The sequence below is a fragment of the Larus michahellis genome, chromosome 2 (assembly GCF_964199755.1).
Source record: "Larus michahellis chromosome 2, bLarMic1.1, whole genome shotgun sequence".
Lineage (NCBI taxonomy): Eukaryota > Metazoa > Chordata > Aves > Charadriiformes > Laridae > Larus > Larus michahellis.
In genome coordinates, this window is record NC_133897.1 from 107,098,731 (window position 1) to 107,118,095 (window position 19,365).

Here is a 19,365-nt window from a genome sequence, read left to right on the forward strand (position 1 = left end):
CTCAAGTGCTGCACTGGCAGGCCACTAAATCTAGCCCCAATTTAGCAAACAACTTCAGGAAGTCTACATTTAAGCATGTACCTAAATATGGTCAATCTCTAGGCTTGGGTACTTAGAGGTAACTATGTTTACTGTCCTCTACCTTTTCATCTATTGAACTAAGTCAGAATGACATATTTGTTTATTTTGGAGAACTGAACTACTATTTCTTCAACTCTTTTTGTGAATTAAAAACTAGTTTTCTACCTTTACACAAATTATGTGGTAGTATATATTGATTCAGCATTTGCGTATTTGATCAGTGTCACGCTAATATAGCCTTAAGTAGGCTCAATTTATTCACTAACTCCCAGTTTCCACTTGTTTTCATATTCTGTTACAGTCACTTGAGTTTTTGTTGGAGTAATAACATGGTGATTAGTGATTTGTCTGTCTTCCTGTGCTATTCTTCCTCTAGATATCCTTGTCCTTAAAAAATCACCTCAGAATTGTCTGAAGTTAAATTATTTTCTGTATATAAAAAAGTATCATTTTCTTCAACCATGCTTAAAACTGAGTTCATTCAGATAAGCTTTTTGGTCAACTCAGTTTGTCAATCATGTTTAATACTTGTAAAATTAAGTAATACTACTTCAGCAACCATTTGCAATGAGTACTGGTTCCACTCCTTGGATTTTAAATTTCAAATATAAATTACACTTTCCAGTAGATTATTACTACATTCCCATTACTTAAACTTGTGGTAGTGCATCCATTGCCAAATGGGCTTTTAAAAATAAAAATGGAGCAGAACTTCAGGATAATTTTTTGAAAGGAACAATTATTTATTGATAGGAAAAGAGGCCAGTGATTTTTTGTGTTATCATGTGTTCTTTTCTTTAAAATTGGAAGTTAAGCTCACAGAGAAATCTCCACAAACAAGAGATACCTAGGGAAAGCCAAATGGTCTTTAGTATCTTGCTCTTTCTGCAAAATCTCATCTCCCCACTCTAGCTGATTTTGAAACTCATTAGGAGTGAGGAGGAGTTGTCTTTATCACACGGCTCTCCAATAATGAATAAACTCAGATTTCTTGAGCCTGAGCTAGCTCAGGTGCTGATCTTCCAAAGAATGGTGTCTGTCTTCCATGCTGTATGCTGTTGGCAGCTATGACTATTTATCACTCATTTATTTACTCTTTACTCATTCATTTATTCAGCCTGAAGACATTTAAAAACGTCTACATTCTCTGTTCATTTATTTTCTTTATTCATTTAGGACCAATTGTAAAGACATTTAGGTGGTGAGACGTCTGTTGGCATAAGCAATCATTTAAGCAATAGAACTGAATTTAGAAAGATTCAAATTTAAGAAGTTTATGTTCTTTGTCAACCTGGCACTTTTTTATCTTTCAATTACATTTTGTAATTCTATTTGTATTTTCTGCCTTTTATTTCCCCTTCAGCTAAAATAAAAAAAACAAACAAACAACAAAAAAACCAAACCCAAACCAAACCAATACTTGATTGTTTGCTGGAGCTTTGAGCAACCTGGTCTAGTGGGAGGTGTCCCTGCCCATGGCAGGGGAATTGGAACTAGATGATCTTTAAGGTGTCTTCTAACCTGAACCATTCTATGATTGTATGATTGTATGATTCTAAATTACATTATATTGATAAAAATGTGGTATTTTTATTTTATTAGTATAAAGAAATCTTTAAAACTACTTTATTCCATACATTACATATTTCCAATATGAATTAAGAGCGCTTTGCAATCGTATAGACATACAGACTAATTGAGAACCTTTCATTAAATATATGCTAGTCATTCATAATCAAATCAGGTAACGTTACTGTTAGCAAAATTACTTCTGCCCTTAGAGAGAAATTCTCAAGACAGACTTTTTCTGTTTCTTATTGAAAATGCATTATATAATAAATACAACACATATTCAACTACACAAATCTCTTTTGAAATTGAGAGATCCAGTGCTCTCAAATTATTCTTGCTCTGAAGACTCCTCTCGATTACATGTTTACATGTTTACATGATCACAGCATAGCCTGCAATTCACTAGGTAAATGAGTGTCTGACATTAGTGTTTCCTCAAATAGATTTGTAGAGGAGAATTTAACTTCAGTGAGACAAAATATTTTGGTCTGTGTCACACGGTCTAAAATTGACTTTTGATTAAATTTTTTTTAAATGTTTAGGGTGATGAAATCTACCAGACAATTGAGAATGCCATCAAAAGGAATAATTTCTTTGCAAAATTGTGAAAATAAGTAAGGAAATACTTTTGATCAACATTTTAAAAATATTGCTTCAGATACCATTACACATTAGAGATACAGAGAAGTTGTTTGAATACTTTGATGTCAAAAGACAACATCTAATATCCAGTAATTTGCATTAAGAAAGATTGCTTGAGTCATGAGTAAGATGATGAGAACAGAATTGTGAAATATTTTCTGAGAATTCAGATTCAAATAAACTGATGTCTGTGGCACATCCATTATTAAAAATTTGTACTAGCATGACAGAAGCAGGTAGTGTGAAATGTGTTATTCTAGTCACATATCAGTCCCCTAGATGACACTGAGAAGCCAGAAGATGTTGTGTAACAGGACTTACAAACATAATTTGCCAGATGTTATCTGATAGTTGAAGCTCAAGAGACAATGTTATCAAATCTGCTGGTTGCAGTATGTGGGTTAATAAAAGATTGTATGACACCACTTCTTGTTTTCTCTGGACCCTTCCCTTCCCTTCCCTTCCCTTCCCCTTCCCCTTCCCCTTCGCCTTCCCCTTCCCCTTCCCCTTCCCTTGTACTTAGTAGTTTAAAAACCAGATTCAGGTAATTTGAATCTCTGTAATTGTATGTGCTCTCCCCACAAGAATAATTTATATCATTAATATAGTTGTTTGCATACCAGAATGTTGCCTATCAGTGATAGTCCAATATACATATGGATCAATGATTTACCAAGTGCTTTTATATGAAATTTTTATTTATATTTGATTTTTTTCTTGATCACTAGAGCTTTAAATAACTCTTTCAAATCAAGCTAGGAAAAATCCTGCTGTTTGGCAGACAAAAACTTGATGTGGTCAAATGAAATTTAATTATGGCCTGCTTGTTGGATAAGGGTCTGACCCATACTTAAAAATCCCAGGTACTGTGACTGACAGTCATGTTTGACCTGCTTCTGCTGCTGAAAGTGAAAACTAGCCTGATACTTAATTTCTTCTAAATATTAGCACACCAACAGAAGAACTGGAGAATATCTGATCAGTAGCCACTTAGCTCTTCTTTTCCCAGTCTCTTCAGCCAGTTAATGGCAATATTGCATATCGTATAAAGTAGACATAAGGACTTATTATGAACGCTGCCTTTCCAAAGTATGATTTAATGAATCATGTTTTTTTCATGGTGAAAGTGATGCAAAAGACCAGTTTTAATTCTCTGCGTGAGGCTGAGGCATTCAATCAGTGTAGCACTCAATAAATCAATTGCTAAATTCAGGTCAGATTGTGGGCCTAAAACTGCAGAGTCAATATTAAAACTGTGAGTAAATCTAGTGGAAATCAAATTGTTGCTTCAGACTGATAGCTTTTGAATAGAGGAGGAAATCTGCAAATATGTTGAATTCCATGGAAATGATTTTTTAAATCTAAATTCCCAAGTTATGACAATAGAATTAAAAATTTGCTAATTTATAGTGAATATAAGAACTCTTTAGGGATAGCTGGATCCGGAGTTTCTGGGGTGTGAAAGAGTCAGTGGTAACTGAGGTTTTATAGACAAAAATGTAAAACTATTCAAACTCTAGATTACAGATCTCCAGCTATCCACAGACCCATTTGGTTACTGATGTTCATGACAAACCAGTTTGAGAATCGGTCAGTGAACACAGAACAAGTGGCATAAATGATACTCAAAGAGGACTGAGGATCCATTAGAAGGATCTTTTTTTAAAGATTTTTTAAAGAAAATTTTTTTTTAAAGATTTTTTAAAGAAAAAGTTAAAAAGGATGAAGACAAGACCCTTTGATTTAGAATTTATCATCCTGTTTATTTTTTCATGGGGGCATATAACAAAAAATGTCTTACTGACGAGCAACCATCTTTATTCATTAATTTAAGTGGAAACAATTTAGAGCTAGGGTTTGTATGAATTTTTTGTTTTAGTCAAATACATAATAAAACATACAGTAAGGCTTTTCTCGTCAAAATAATAAAAGTCCTAACTGACCTAGTATCTTGTTTCTAACAGATTATATGTTTGTTAGGTCAGTATTAGCAATTAAGCCTGGTTTGGACTGTTCTTTGGCACCTTTATTTGCATGAAATGGGAGAAAAAACTACTATTTGAACAAAAGGGAATGTCAGACTCATGCAGTTGTAACCAACAGGAAGCAGATGAACTGTGAGGCCAAAAAACCTAGCTGTAAAACCTTACTTACCAAAAATTTATCAGAATGTTTTCCTTCTGTAATCTCAGGAGAAGTTGAATTTCATAATAGTAGAAAGACCGGAAGGGTTATTGCTCCCTTCCCATATATTATTTATATCCCTTAAATATCTGAATTTTATCTTGTATAATAAAATGTAAAATTCGTAAGTTTGTGGGTAATTTAAGTAGGAATTCACAGTTTAACACACAGAGTTATCTCCTTTCTGGCAACTGCACTATACTGAAACTCTTCCTCAGAGAAAACTGCTACCCTGTGCTACTAAAAGGATGAAGAAGAAAAAGAAAGTGCCAGAATATCTCCAGGGCAGCTCCACTGTATACTCAGTAGCTAAAGCTGATGAAAACGCATCTTCTCGTCCTGTAGAGAGGGCTTAGTACATTTGGCAAGACTGCTGGGGTCAACAGCTCAGTGGTCCCTGAAAGGACAATTTCTAGGCAGGAAACCTCCTAAAAGTAGCAGAAAGAGAAGGAAAACTACAGTCACTGAAAGCTATACTACTATGGATGCTGAAAGGAGAGGACAGAAGACTTATTTTTCCCTCACTTGTTTCTTGGACTTGGTGTTAATATGCCTTCCTCAGCAATTCATTGAGCTGTGTGGCTTTTAGAGTTCTTCTTCTTGCTCACTGAAAGTTTAGGTTTAAGCTCTATTGCATTGTCTGTGGTGGGCACATATAATCACAATTAGAGTTGACAATTTGGTTTAATGAATGAATTTCCCTCCTCTTTTGATTTCGTTGGGCTTTTGTTTGTTTGTTTGTTTGTTTGTTTGTTTTCCTTTAGGAAGAGAGCATTCAGGGTCCTGTGGGAATGAAAACCTAGAATTCTTCCTTTGATGCTAAACACCAACAGATTTCTACTCTGGATATAGAGTCCGGATATACATTTTTAAAACACCCTGTCACATTGTCTTTTGGAATCATACAAAGACTTTGTTATAGGAGAGCACTACAATATAATTAATTGAATAACTTTGAAAAATCTAGCAGTTGCACAGTAAACCAATGAATGGCTTTTTGTCTATGGCTATTTCATTTCTTTCCACTCTAAGGATCATGTTTTCTGAAGTATTGTGTCTGCTTCATCTCTTTCTGGTATCTCATATAGTCAGATGATTAAGCAATCAGTTGTTTTTAAAAATGCAACTCATCTTTCAGTGCTCTCTGACATGGTTAATCACTTTAGCAAAAGTCCACCTGATGTTTTGCTAAGCTGTAAGAGAAAAATGTTTGGAGACAGCACAAGAAATCTCTTATTAAAGTGGAAGGTGAACTGTTTGCACATGGAAACTAGAGGATATATTTGAACTTCTCATGTGAGATGCAGTTGTCTTCAAAAAGATGCCAGTAGCCTACATGGCATGGTTGGTGCGGCCGGTGACAGCAAGGGAATGTCAGTAGGGGTAAACACTATCCTGACATTTCTGTTTGTATTGGAAATGTGTCTTAATATGTGGTCAACTACAGTTTATTCAGTACTATTTGAAGTAGCACAAATGATATATTCTGTTGAATAGAATAACTGAAAAAGATGTAGCTCTTCAAAATTTGGAACACTGTAGTGAATTCATTCTGTTGAATGTTCTGAGGTAAAACTAGGAGAAAGAATTTCTCCAATGACAAAGTAAGGTTACTTTATATCACCAAGTTATTCCTGTAAGTTCCTTCTGTCCTGGGAAATCCACTCCATGGACTGATAGAGCATGAACACCCTCTCTGAAAAGGATATGCAAGTTTAGCACTCAATAGTAGCAAGCAATAACCATGTATAAATTGGTTCAATCTGAAGAAGTAATGCCTAGCAACAGCTGTGGCTAAACTCTCTGGATCATTTTTCCGTATACTTCTGCTGTGAACTTAAAGTGTCATTTACTTGGGCTAGGTCAGGAGTTGTCTCTAACAAACCAACAAGACAAATCCCAAGCCTTAGTAGTTTTATGCTGAAATTGCATGACTAGGCCATACTTAGTATTCAACATCTGTCAGGAAAAGCTCTGTAGCACTTTTATGTTGTACATCTTTCTTCCTAGTCAAGTTCGGAGACCATTAGTCAATCACAGGAAGCCACCAGGATCTTATCTCGGGGAGACACATACGAGATATCGCCCTTGACTGACAGTCTGTCCTGGCGATCAAGTTAGCTGCACTGTCACAGCAAGGCTGCATTACTCAGATAAAGTGGGCTCCTGAGCTCGTTCAGTCTTGTTTCACACATTTCCGAGCAACTGGCAGATAAAGGTATATGCATCCCCTGAAATGTTCGTCTTGGGATCATTTTTCTCTGTGTTTCCACACACAGTGTGCTGCATAAGGGGAATACGATGCCTAAATGGAGCACTCAGCTGCTAGTGTAAGTATTTAACATAATAAAAATGATCTGCCAAATTATCCCACACATATCATCAAGACTCCCAAACTTCCTCTTTCCACTCAGCAGTCTGACGTTGTTGCCCATTCTTGCTCTCCTTTCTTACTATGTCAGTTCCAAGAAGGACTTCTCACTTGTGGTATTTGGGTACGCATACTAAATAGTCCAAACACCATTTGAAGATGACGGCCAAGCTGTCATGAATCCTCTTACCTTCTGAGATGGTTTCCACCCATACAAAATTTACACTACAGAAAGAACCTACTCTGAACTGTTCAGAGTAGACAAGGGAGCAAGCAGGCTAAGATCTCAGAGCCTGCCATTGTGTGCATGAAAAGATCAACAAAAGCAAGACAAAACAGTGCCTCCTTATGGAGCTGTATCCTCAAAAAAAAAGAGTTTCTTAAACTTCTCGAGAATACAAATCTTTTTTGGCTTATTTGTCTGCATATGACTTCCTCCTGATCTAATAGCAGGTAGAACTTCAAGGTGAAGTACCAAGAGTCATATTCAATTTTACATTTGCACTTTCCACCTTTAAATTCTTTCATTACTTTGCTAAGGAGTGAAAAATTTGAGAAGCATTGTTTTAGATTACAAATACATAGCCTCCAAAATAGCCACCCTTGCTCACAATACTGTTCTTAAAAGAAAGAACGTAGAAAACGAAGAGCAAATACAGAACATACTATTGCCAGCTATAATTATTATAGTACTGTTTTTCAGGTTGTCTATCAAACTATAGGCCTTCTTTGAAGATCCTTTGATATCTTTAATACAGATATAGACATATATATTGAAGTTTCAACAAGAACACAGAGCTGAAAATGTTCATCAGAACAAATTTAACTTTTGGCTAACAAGACAATAATTTGTGTATTTTTGCACATCTATCTCAGTTGTTTTTTTGGTTTTGGCTTTGTTTATTTTTTTTTTTTTGTTTGTACTTTTGCTTTACTTTTCCCAGTAGAATAGCTAGGTCCCCTTGTTGTACACTTCACAAAAAATGTTTGCTTATAAAAACTTCTCATATTTTAGAAATGCTTTAGTGGTTCTTTGAGCAGACTTTTATGCTTTTAAAATCTTTTGATCATCATTTTCTAGTATTTTTACTCTATCATCAAATACTAGGAGGAAACCACATAAAATACCTTAGAACAATCCTGCTGTTTTGTACTGAGTTCTGCAAGCTCTGCTTTTACAGAGAATTATATTTCAACCCTCAAGAGGGCAGGGCTGGTTTAGGCTCCCAGAAATCATTGTAAAAGAACCTGACTTCATAAACTTGAAAATAAATAACCGGTGGCTTGCTGAATAGTGCAAATTTCTTCACTTTTCCTGAGCATTTGCATGTAAAATCAGAGCTCTTATCAGTTCTGTGACAGAGAACCACATGCGTGCGTTAAAATTTCTTAAATATTGATAGATAAAAGTTGCCTATTTCTAGTCATTCAAAAGACAGGAAAATGAAAACATGTATCTACAGCTGCCTGTTCAAATAGTAAAAATGGACAGTTTTCCTATAAATCATTAGGAAATATGGTTTCTACTTATTGTGACTACCTTGTGTATATATCCATTAAAAATGGAGGGGGTTATATTCACAAACAGTAAAAACTCCTTTATGTTTCAAACGCCAACCCTTTGTAGTGTATAGGTTGATCAAATAATTCCTTTCTTTCTCATTTATAGAAGAAACAAAGCAAAACACCTCAAAAGTTAATCACAATCAGGCCTCATATCTCATCAGGATTTTGTGGTACACATTTCCTTCATCTTGACTTCTGACCATGCAGTAATTGCTCATATTCTTCATTGTATATACTGTACTTCAGATAAAAAAAAAATAAAATCTGTCTAATTAAGTCTATTTTAACCCAGATATGCTAAGAAACATACAAACTCAATCTTCCATTTTTTAAGAGATATTGAAACATCTGTTGACTTAAATCATTTGACTTCCAAGACTGAGATATCTATTATTTCTGTCAGTACAAGCAACAGGTTTGACATTGATAGCATAAGAAAGTGTCCAAATGAACTTTATGTGAAAAGTTAAAGACACTGATTAACAAAATATGAAAGGTTTACTCACAAATTTATGTGTTTGTAAGAAAGAAAATACTGTATTTTCCTAACTCTTTTTTTTTTTTTTTTGCATTTAAATTCCACGCTTCACAGCTGCTTAGAAAATCCAGACGTGTTGCATCTTAACAATGAAACTAAAAATAAATAAATGTAGCATGGTTTCCATGGGCCAGGTATAGAAAAGATCCCAGAGCCAGCATCTGAAAACTTTAGAGGCTCCCATGAAGAGCTGGTGGATCCATTTAGAACCAGTCCTAAATATTACAGATTTCTCCAGGATAGATATAAAAGTTCTTATGTCTCAAAGCAAATTCCACCAAAACAAGACTGTATTGTGATAGAGATTTGTCTAACCTCTGCTATTACCTTAGATTTGTCTTTCAGCTAGTTATTTCAATATTAACCAATTCCGGTGTTTAATTATTAAGGAATTAAAGGATCACAAAATGGTTGGAGTTAGAATGGAACTTTGGAGGTCATCTTGTCCAAACCCCTGCTCAAGGAGGGTCACCTCAAATCCATTGCCCAGGACCACGTCTAGACAGCTTTTGAACATCTCCAAGGATGGAGACTCCACAACCTGTCTGGGCAACCTGTGCCAGTGCTCAGTCTCCCTCACAGAGGAAAAGTGTTTTCTGATGTTCACTGGGAACCTCCAGTGTTTTGTGTTTCAGTTTGTGCCCATTGCCTCTTGTTCTCTCACTGGTTACTGCTGAAAAGAGCCTGGCTCCATCCTGTTTGCACCCTCAGTTCAGGTGTTTATACACATGGGTAGGATCTGCTCTGACCCTTTTCTTCTCCAGGCTGAACAGCCCCAACTCTCTCAGCCTTTTCTTGTATGAGAGATACTTCAGTCCCTTAATCAGTTTTATGACCCCTAGTCTCCAGTAGCTCCATATAAATTTTGCACTGGGGAGCCCAAAACTGGACACAGCACTTCAGATACGGCCTTACCAGTGCCAACTAGAGAGGAAGGATCACCTCCCTCAACCTGTTGGCAGGAATTCTCCTTATGCAGCCCAGGATACTGGTGGCCTTATGAGAAAGAGTATCCTTATGTATCCTTACTGGTGGCCGTAAGGATACATTATTGGCTCACGTTCAACTTGGTGTCCACCAGGCACCCCAGGTCCTTTTCTCCAAAGTTGCTTTCCAGATGGGTGGACTGAACTTATATTGTGCATGGGGTTGTCCCTCCCCATGGGAAGGTATTTGCAATTCCCCTTATTGAACTTCATAAGGTGTCTGTCAGCCCATTTCTCCAGGGCTGCTTTTGACGCCCCTCTGAATGGCAGCATGACCGTCTGGTGTATCAGCCACTCCTCCAAGTTCTGTGTCAGCAGCAAACTTGCTGAGGGTACACTCTGCCTCATCATCAAGATCATGAATGAAGTTAAACCGCATCTGACCTAGTATTGACCCCTTGAGTATACCACTCATTCCTGGCCTCCAACTAGACTGTGCAACTGATCACCACCATCATGGGCCTGGTTGTTCTACCACTTTCAAGTCTACTTCACTGTCTTCTCATCCACCCAGTTTTTTTTACTTGTTAAGGAAATCTACAGATTATCACCATTTTCTCCTTGGACCACTCTAAAGTTTCTCATTCTGCTTGTTGGACAGTAACTGTGAATAAGCTAGCACAGATTTTTGCATCTCATAAGAAGTTTCTACTGTGCTTCATGGAGAGTTTACAGAAAAGTTTACAGTAATAAAAATCACAGGAATCTATTATTTGTGGAATATATCACCAAAGGAAATTTCTGGATAACCTTTATTTTGTTGGTTTTAGTTGGTTTTAAAAGAGACATTCAGTGCTTCAGGAAAGAGCCACAGAACTTATTTTGGATACAAGGTCTTCCATTTACATAACCTTCACACATTTTCACATTTCTTATGAAAATTCATGGTTTCCTCTGTACGTACTTCATTTCCCCATTAAGGAGATCCCCAAGAAAAAATTTACACATATTGCATTCCCCTCAAGGCCTATTGCCTCCTGTTTTTCTCTCTCATTGTAGTTGATCGATCTTATTTTTCACAGCAAAATTTTCCTGTTGTGGGAGGTTTCCCTAATGGGAACATGATTTTAATCAGGACTCTGTCTATCGGAAGATCTAGCCAGTCAGTGTTTAGATATCATTAAAAGGGTTCTGACTCAGCCAGACTGATAATAACAATTTGATTGAATTACATACAGAAGAGCTGCTAAAGTATAATCTGTTTAATGGTAGACTATATAAAACACAAACATTTGCCGGGTAAATATGCTTAAACATGGTTGAATTTCCAGCATCTCTGGTAATACCTTATTTACAGATTGTTGTTTTTGTTACAATAATATTGGTATACTTTTAATGTTTAATGAAGTGTATCACCTCAAGTGTTGTAGATGTTATTTCACTATCACTCTTGAGATGTTGAAAGGTTGCAAAAAGAACATTTTTCAAAACTGAACAAGATCTACCGTATTTCTACAATTTTAACAGATTGTGCAGTTCTATGTGGTTTTGTTCTAACTGTATTGTTAGCAAATGAGAACATACTTCCGGAATTTTTTGGAAGGTCAAGTTGCATGGTCTAGATCATACTTCAGCCTGGATTCTTGCTATTAACACTCCTTTATATGAAAACTCCTTCATATGGGAGAAATCCTGTCTGGATCTTTTTCTCCTTCTTTCCTCCTCTCTACTTTGGTAATGTCGTGGAGTTTTTTCAGTAGACCAAAGTGATCCTTGCAAACTCAGCAAAAGGAAGAAATGTAATGGTTACACTAGACACGGTTTGTATGTTAATTTGAACCAGTAGTCAAAGTAGGCTTCCTTAAGTATCTTGCTTTCAGCACTAGATATCAACATCTGAGTACATTAACTGAAATATTTAATTACATTTAGTGTTGTTGGCTATCATATTTATCTATTGATCTATAAAATTGCTTAACAATTAATGCTAATTGCCTACTCAATTATATTTGCAGTCCCTTAAGTTCATGGTATTTACTCACGATTTGCATTGTGAAACTGTAAAAGATAACTGGGAAGAACAGCAACCTGGTTATAGAGGGACAGTTCAAAAAAGTATTTTACAACTCCGATTTTTGAAGTCAACACATTCTCACTGTTCAAGTTAAAATGGATGATCTTTCTTACAGAACACTAGACTTTTTCCGGATATTATTTAGTTATGATTCTTACCATCATGACTTGTCTAAGGCTAGAGTGGAACAGCAGTTTTGGTGGTGGATTGTTTTTTATTTGTTTTGGTTTTTTTTTTTAATATGTTTTCTACTTCCAAACTTTCTTTTCATTGCTTTATTTATAGCCTTTTCTACACTGACCCAATTCTGAAACAATAAGATCAGTTCCATGAGTAGAGTACATGGCTCAAACTCTACCGTGGTTTTCCTCTTGTGCAATCCTTTTGAGGCCTTGGCACTCTGTATGTGGCTCAGGAGAAGCTTAATGAAGAGTGTATATCATTGTTTTCAGAAAAACAGATACTATCAACTTTTCAGAGAAATACAAAGGCCAGTGGATTTTTCTTTTTTTTTTTCTTGTCTTTTTTTTTTTTTTCTCCTGAAAATGAGAAAAAACAGTGTGGAACATTCGTTTTAGTTAAAAAAAGCAGTGCAAATCTCCCAGACAAGACCAGTCTATCCTGAAGAGATCATCTTCTCTTGCAATACTTTAGCCTCATTCACATTTCTGGTTTTGGACAAATTTTGTGAAATTATGATTTGTCTGTGGATAGCTGTCTATTGAAGCATAGGTCTAAGACCAAACTCATTTCATCTATGTCTTATATCTGGCTATAAAAACATGATACAAAGCATCTCAGTGGGTAAATATAATCATGTTTATCTGTTTGAAAATAGCACATGTATTAGACTTATTACCTTGTTAGCACAATGAATTCCATTGTAAATTCTTATGGTATTTATTTCAGGAAGCCCAAATGGATGTTTCTGCTAAAGAAAGTGTCTCCTCTTTGTCAGTAGGGATGGCAGAGTATTCATAAACAGAATGTAGTTTAGATTTCTCTAGTTAACATGAGTGTTATAATCATAGTGCAAAATGCAAAATAGGCAACAGGATTCTGAATGGATCTGTAAATATATCCTCTTTCATTAGACTGATGTATTAAAATATCATGTGGTTAGCTGTGTGATGTTCTTGCTTGCTAGTGTATGCAGAAATATTTTTGAACTCTTCTGAAAAAAAGATGCAGAGAAAAGCAGGATTTCATAACAGAAAAAAAAAGAACTTGTTATGGTAGTGTTGATAAATTATACATTAATAATAACTTTGTTACTATAGTTTTGACACATTTCTCATTTCCAAGAAATATATGTACAATCATACCACTGAAGTGCATTGTCAAATTTTAATACATTGACATTACACATTGACATTATAGCCAAGATATTGAACAAAACTAATTTTATCTTTCTCAATTTTTAAGATCCGGATTTTAAGGACCTTGGCGTTTTGAAACCATTGCCAGGTTGGTATGTTGGTGTTATTTTTTAGTCTTCGAGGCCTTTGCACTCTGCTGTAGAAAATATTTTTGTTTGCTGTTCAGGTTTCATTTTTTCTGGTATTTTGTTATTCAGTTTGTGAGTTTGAGATGGGAGGACCTGAAGGAATTGTGGAATCTGTACAAATTGTCAAAGAAGGAAAAGCTTCTGAAACTGAAGCAGTAGACTGTAAATGGTACATCCGAGCACCACCCCGATCCAAGGTCAGTCCTTCATCCAGTTGCTGATTTGCCATTTAATTTAAGAAATTGACTTTTCTAATATGTTGTGCATTTCTTAGCACAGTCAGATCTTGTTTAATAACTTTACAGCTTGAACTTGTAAACTACTTTTTTTCTTCTGCCGTGGAAGGGTAATTTGTCACCTGAGTCAAAATAACCTTCTTTCTCTATAAATAATGATGTGGGCAGTGTTAATGTGCTTTTTGTGCCATAAGTAATTTTCTTAAATTCATCTTTGATTTTGCTCATATTTTTTAAAGAATCAATGTGTTTTCTTAAGCAGGGGGTAATTTTATCACTTTAATTTTCAATATATTTCAAATACCTAATACAGAGAATACTAAGGGAATACTGCTGACTCCCTAGGTTCATCATTGTTCCTCATCTGGGAGCTTTGAAAATGGAGCCAAGGTAAATTCATGTTCCTTTATATGAGAGCTTTAGTTCCTTTCGTTTAGAGACACAGACAAAAAAAGAGAGTGTTTTCTCTCCCACCACAGTCAGCAAGCCATGCCTTTGTAACAAAAAGGAGAGGACTGCAGTGAATTTAACAATTCTTTTCTTGGATTCTGTTTGAGTTCCTCTCTTATCCGTAGTTTATTAGTTATTTTATGGATTAATTGTTGCTGGCTGCACTACCATTCCTCCTCTCTTTGCAACTGGAACAGCTTCGTGCCTCCCACCTACTTCCATTCACTCTGTTAAAGACAATTCCACAGTATATTTTTTCTAGCTCTCTTTTATTGGACAGAAAAGGTTTTACAAAGTAGAATTTATATATCCACTAATCTCTGACATCTTTATACAGATAAGGCTTTTTTGTATAATCTTAAAGCAGACTCTACTGAGTATATCTAATTGTTCCAGCATTTGGTATTGAATAAGCAGGGGGAAGGGTATTGGTATTGAATAAGCAGAAGAAGAGAAAAAGTCATTAGTATAAGCATTTTTCTATGATGAAAGTTTAGGGAAGGAGTTGAATAGTTGGCTCATAAAGACTACAGATAAATTATTTCCAGAATATACTTTTAATTCCTTTTTTTTTTTTTTTACTTTTGGATAAATTCAATATTCATAGAGGTTTTCAATTAAGTAGATGGGCTTCCCATTTTGCTGCAGTAAGTAGCTATAGATGTGAAATGACTGGACTGATGAATGATTATTGCATATGTTATATGCTTAGGTATTAATAGAAAGAAAACAGGTAAACACAAAATTAGAATTGTGCTTATTAGAATCAGCATACTAAATAAGATAGTAGTATTGTCCTCTAGTCTTAATTTCAGGTAAATAAAACCTTATTTTAAATAAAGTAAAAGGTAAATAAAACCTTAATTTCAGGTTGGTAAATAACGTCACTGTGATATTCTCACTTGATCTAACTCTAACTCTTTTGTGGCACACCGCCACAAAAGTTCTATATGACTCGAAGTCCTGCTAGAAATCCCACATTTATTTACCTGTAGAATTTATCCACACTTCATGTACTTCATCCACACTGATGTAAAAACACAAATTGTGTAGCCACATAACTGTAAACACAGTGTCTAACAGAATGTCACACTGCTGCTGTTAATAGAGGATTAAAAACTGTTTAGTTCTTCTTGAACTTTTGTACCTGCATTTGGTTGTGCTGGATTTCAAAAAGTGTGTAACAGCTGAAGAGCATCTGGAATGGAGAACGATGAGGGAGTTCTAGAAAACCTGAGGAGAGACTGGAAGCTATTTAATGTCATCTAGAATATTTTGTGAAGGAGCATGATACCAGATAATAAAAGGCTTTTACAATGAGGAAGGAATGCTCTGATGTCCATTTCTATAGGATAAGTCATGGTCCTGCACTTCAAAAGAAAGATTCGGGTTAGACACTAGGAAAAAAGATTTCAAACAGCGGGGAGGCGATTATCAATGATTGGTTAAGAAAGTTTGTTCAGCCAGCATTGCTAGCAGTCTTAAAGTGCAGGTTAGGTAACAAACTATGAAAAAATGAGAGAAACATTACTAATCCTACCTTTAGGCAGAGGAGTGTGCTGGGTCATCTCTTGATGAATCTTGCTACTCCCATCTTACAGAATTTTCATATAGTATGTAAGGATTTAGTGGTTAAAATTTTAAAAAACCTTGTATGAAGTAAGATTTATGTTGTTTATTGGCCTGATTCAATTGAACTGGATTCTATTGTCCATATTTTACAGTCAGCTTCATTTGTGCATATTTAACCTTGAACTAATGACATATTCAGTGCAATAATTCAGTGAGATCATTCTAATTTATGGCAGCTTGCACCTATGAAAACAGGCTTTCCTGCTAAGAACAGTAAGAACTCAGCAGACGTCTTTAAATCCACATGTTCCTGTACTCTGGGCTGCACAGTTTGTTACTGGGAACTATGCCTAAAAGGCCAGAGTTTCTCAGACAGAGTTTGGGTTGGATCTTTACATCTTTAGTTTCTTAATTAAACTGTGCCAGAATGTAGGCTGCTTGCAATTTCATTTGGCTTAAACTCATCCAATCTAAACTGTCTGCAGAAGCAAGATGCAAGTCCTTTCCTTGGTTTGCAGTTCCAGGTTCAAGCCAAGTCTGAGCTCAACACATGAGCAATGAGATCAGTCAGGGAGTACGAACTTGAGATCTCTAAGCCTGAGCTTCAAACTGACAGTCTGGGTGTAATATTGCTGCTATCGTCAGCAAGCTGGAATGGGTCAGAGAGCAGCAAATTTCTTGCACACACGTAGAGCCATCACTAATTTCCTTATAGAATCGAAAGCAAAATGCTGAAAATGCATGAGGAACTGAAACTTTCTGGAAGTGCAGAAGGCAGCAGAAGGCAATTTGAACAGGACTTCAATCTATACGCAGACCTGGAGCCTTATATTGTCAGTGACTGGCTGCAAAGTGTGTGTTTCTTGTAATCATTTGAAGTCAGTTCCTGCTGAGCAAGATATCTGAGAATCTGGAGTTTGGAAATGCTGGGGGTTCTGCACTTCATGTAGAAGCAGATTTCAATTAGTAGAGAGCAAGAATGGAAAATGAGGAGGCAGCTGCTGACCAAATGTGCCAACAGACCCAAAACAGAAAAGAGATGGAGAAACCTCCCCATCCCAAAATTACTCACTGTAGAACAAAGCCAAAGGAGGAAGTGGATAAGCTTATTGCACTGGGATTTGAAAAATTTCAGAGATATCGTAGGCTACAGCAGTGGATAAGCAAATAATTCTCTATTTACAGGTAGAAAATAAGAAAATTAAGAGAATGATGGCATTTTCTCAGTTTCTGTTAAGGGTGAAATATTAAAGGATAATATCAGAGACAAGCATTTTTCTATTTTGGATGTGTCAGCAGAGTTTGACAAGGCCCCACAGGAAAACAGAAAGCATATTTATTATTGTTATTATTAATATTGTTATTAATTAACAAGTATCTAGTTTTGAGATATTAATGTAGTATCCTTAAACCTGAGCTATCAATGAGCAGTGACATTTGTTTCAAGCAGAGCTGTTGGGGAGCAGAGGGAAGGGGATGCTCAGCGTGCAGGGTGGGAGCAGGGCAAGAGTGGCCACAGAGCCAGGACATGGCTGACGAGGAGAGCCGGGCAGGCCTAGCCGTGGTGGCCGGGACGTGGTGGTGGTGGGAATACACCTGTGGCAATGGGGACAGCCAAAGCTTGCGCTGGGGTGGCAGCTTGGCGAGGTGAGGCTGGGGCAGTGAGGCTCGAGGCCAGGCGTGGGCCAAAAGCCCACGTGGGACCAAGACACTTGCGTATTTACAAAGCATAGGTGCTGCTACCTGGTAGACACTTTCAGTTCCAGGTGCTTGATTTTCAGATTGAATGTAGTCTGGTGAGGGGAACGGGCTGTTGCGCACACATTTCCTAGGCAGTTAGGAGGAAACACGTGGTGAAGCAAATTGTAGAGCTACAAGTCTGTATAAACCAATCTGACTAAACAGAAATATTTTCTCTTCTCACATGTGAAGTGAAAATTTACGCTCTCGGATGAGACCTGCAAGGAAAACACGTTTAAGCAGTCAGCACTAGCAGACTAGCATATCCTTAATTTTTAGAGGCTTCTTAATCAGATGTAGAAGAGAAGCCTTAAGCAGTATACTAAAATTTAATAGGAAGCCTTTGAATGGTGATTCCTGAAATGTTACAGAAAAATGAAAAACCTAATAGCCAGAGACACTTCTAAAGGCTTCAGATGAGCTCCACATTTGAAGAAGCTGTGAAGCTTGCTACCATACAGATAATGCAAATAATATTATGAATTAAAAAAAAACAAAAAAAAACCCACAACACATTTATGTGGCATCCCTGGAACAAGGTGAACAAATTATGTTTAAACAAATACAAAATATTGTGTACCTATGTTAAACTATTAAAACAACTTATTTGAAACAGTTTTGTTAGATGAAGATGCAAGACAATCACCTGTGTAGAATTGCGTATGTAGAATTTCTTCTAGCAGGCATGGTAATACACACGCCAGAGTAGTAGTGGCAAAAAACCCAAAACATTTTTAAGTTACCATGAATCTATTCCATTCAGGTATAGAAATATAGCCAACCCCAGCATCCCCAAACCAAATTATTTTTAGGAAATGCAATTAAAAAACTACTGATGAAAGTAATAAAGCATCTACCAAAGAGAACAGAAGAATCAGCATGTGATCTACAGTTTTCAGTGTTAAAAAGCAGGACAGTACCAAGGAGCTGTAAAGGTTGCCACTTGCAAGCATTTTGCCACTGTATAAGAGAAAAACGAGGGTGACTTGACAGAATAAATGTCAGTTATTGGGGACTTGCAGAAGTCTGAAGAAACAAATAGGGCAAAGCAAAGAAATCTGAAGAGCTTCACTTGTTGTTGAACAATGGCTTTTTTTTTGCTTGGTTTAGTTTGTTTTGTGTTGATGCATTATAAAGGACTGGATGTCTGTGCACATATATTAAGTCTGATATTCTGGGATATGGTTTGAAGCCTTTCCTGACTGGCCTGATCAATCATGTTGTCAGCCCTAACCTTCAGTGATTGATTAAAAAACAGAACTCATCAAAAGTGATTCACTATGAGGAGATTATTATCTGACCATTTGACTGAGGTGATATATTATTCATAGTTTACAACCATTTTTTTTTTCTTTTCTAATATATGCAGTCAGAGGTTTCTGTTGTTTTCAAATTAAAATAAAAAAATAGTAAAACTTATCCAGCATTTCCTTTTTCATTATTATGATGACAATACAAACCTTAAAGTTGACAAGACAATTATTTAAAATATACTGTGACCGAGTGTAAATTATATATGCCACAGTTGCAGTGAGGCTTTATCAGTTTTGTTGCTAATGGCATTGGCATTTGCAGTAACATCTTGAGGCTCAGTAAAAGGTAATACTTGTGCACTAGGAGCCTGTTCTTCTGAGTAATGTGAAACTGATGATTTGAGTAAAGCATCTTATTAAAACTTTACAACAAAAATGTGAAAGAAGGCGATACGGCAGTTATGCTGCTTCTTTCAAATAAGATGTTCTCTTCAACAAGAATGTCCTGATTATGCTAATATAATGTGTCAGTACCTAAGGAAATGTTATCATTCTAAAAGCTCCCATTGGCATCAATGAAAAAAGGCTTAATGAAGGCAGATGCTGGCTTTTGAGTTTGTGACCTCTTTTTTGTTCATTTGTTTTCTTTTAGG

At 36.2% G+C, this 19,365-nt stretch overlaps 1 protein-coding gene across 7 annotated transcripts in view; it reads left to right on the top strand.

Moving 5' to 3' along the window:
• Positions 1-19,365, top strand: part of NETO1 (neuropilin and tolloid like 1) — a 77,535-nt gene that overhangs the window by 25,464 nt on the left and 32,706 nt on the right. For 6 of the 7 annotated variants that reach the window (XR_012585695.1, XR_012585698.1, XR_012585697.1 and 3 more), the window contains exons 5-6: positions 13,380-13,421; positions 13,531-13,658. Coding sequence is in view for 3 of the 7 variants with exons in the window: in XM_074576538.1 (XP_074432639.1) it covers positions 13,380-13,421; positions 13,531-13,658 (170 nt within the window). In the remaining 4 variants the exon portion in view is untranslated. Of the gene's footprint in view, positions 1-13,379; positions 13,422-13,499; positions 13,659-19,365 lie in introns of those variants that run through there. The other variant, XM_074576540.1, reaches the window with a different exon arrangement.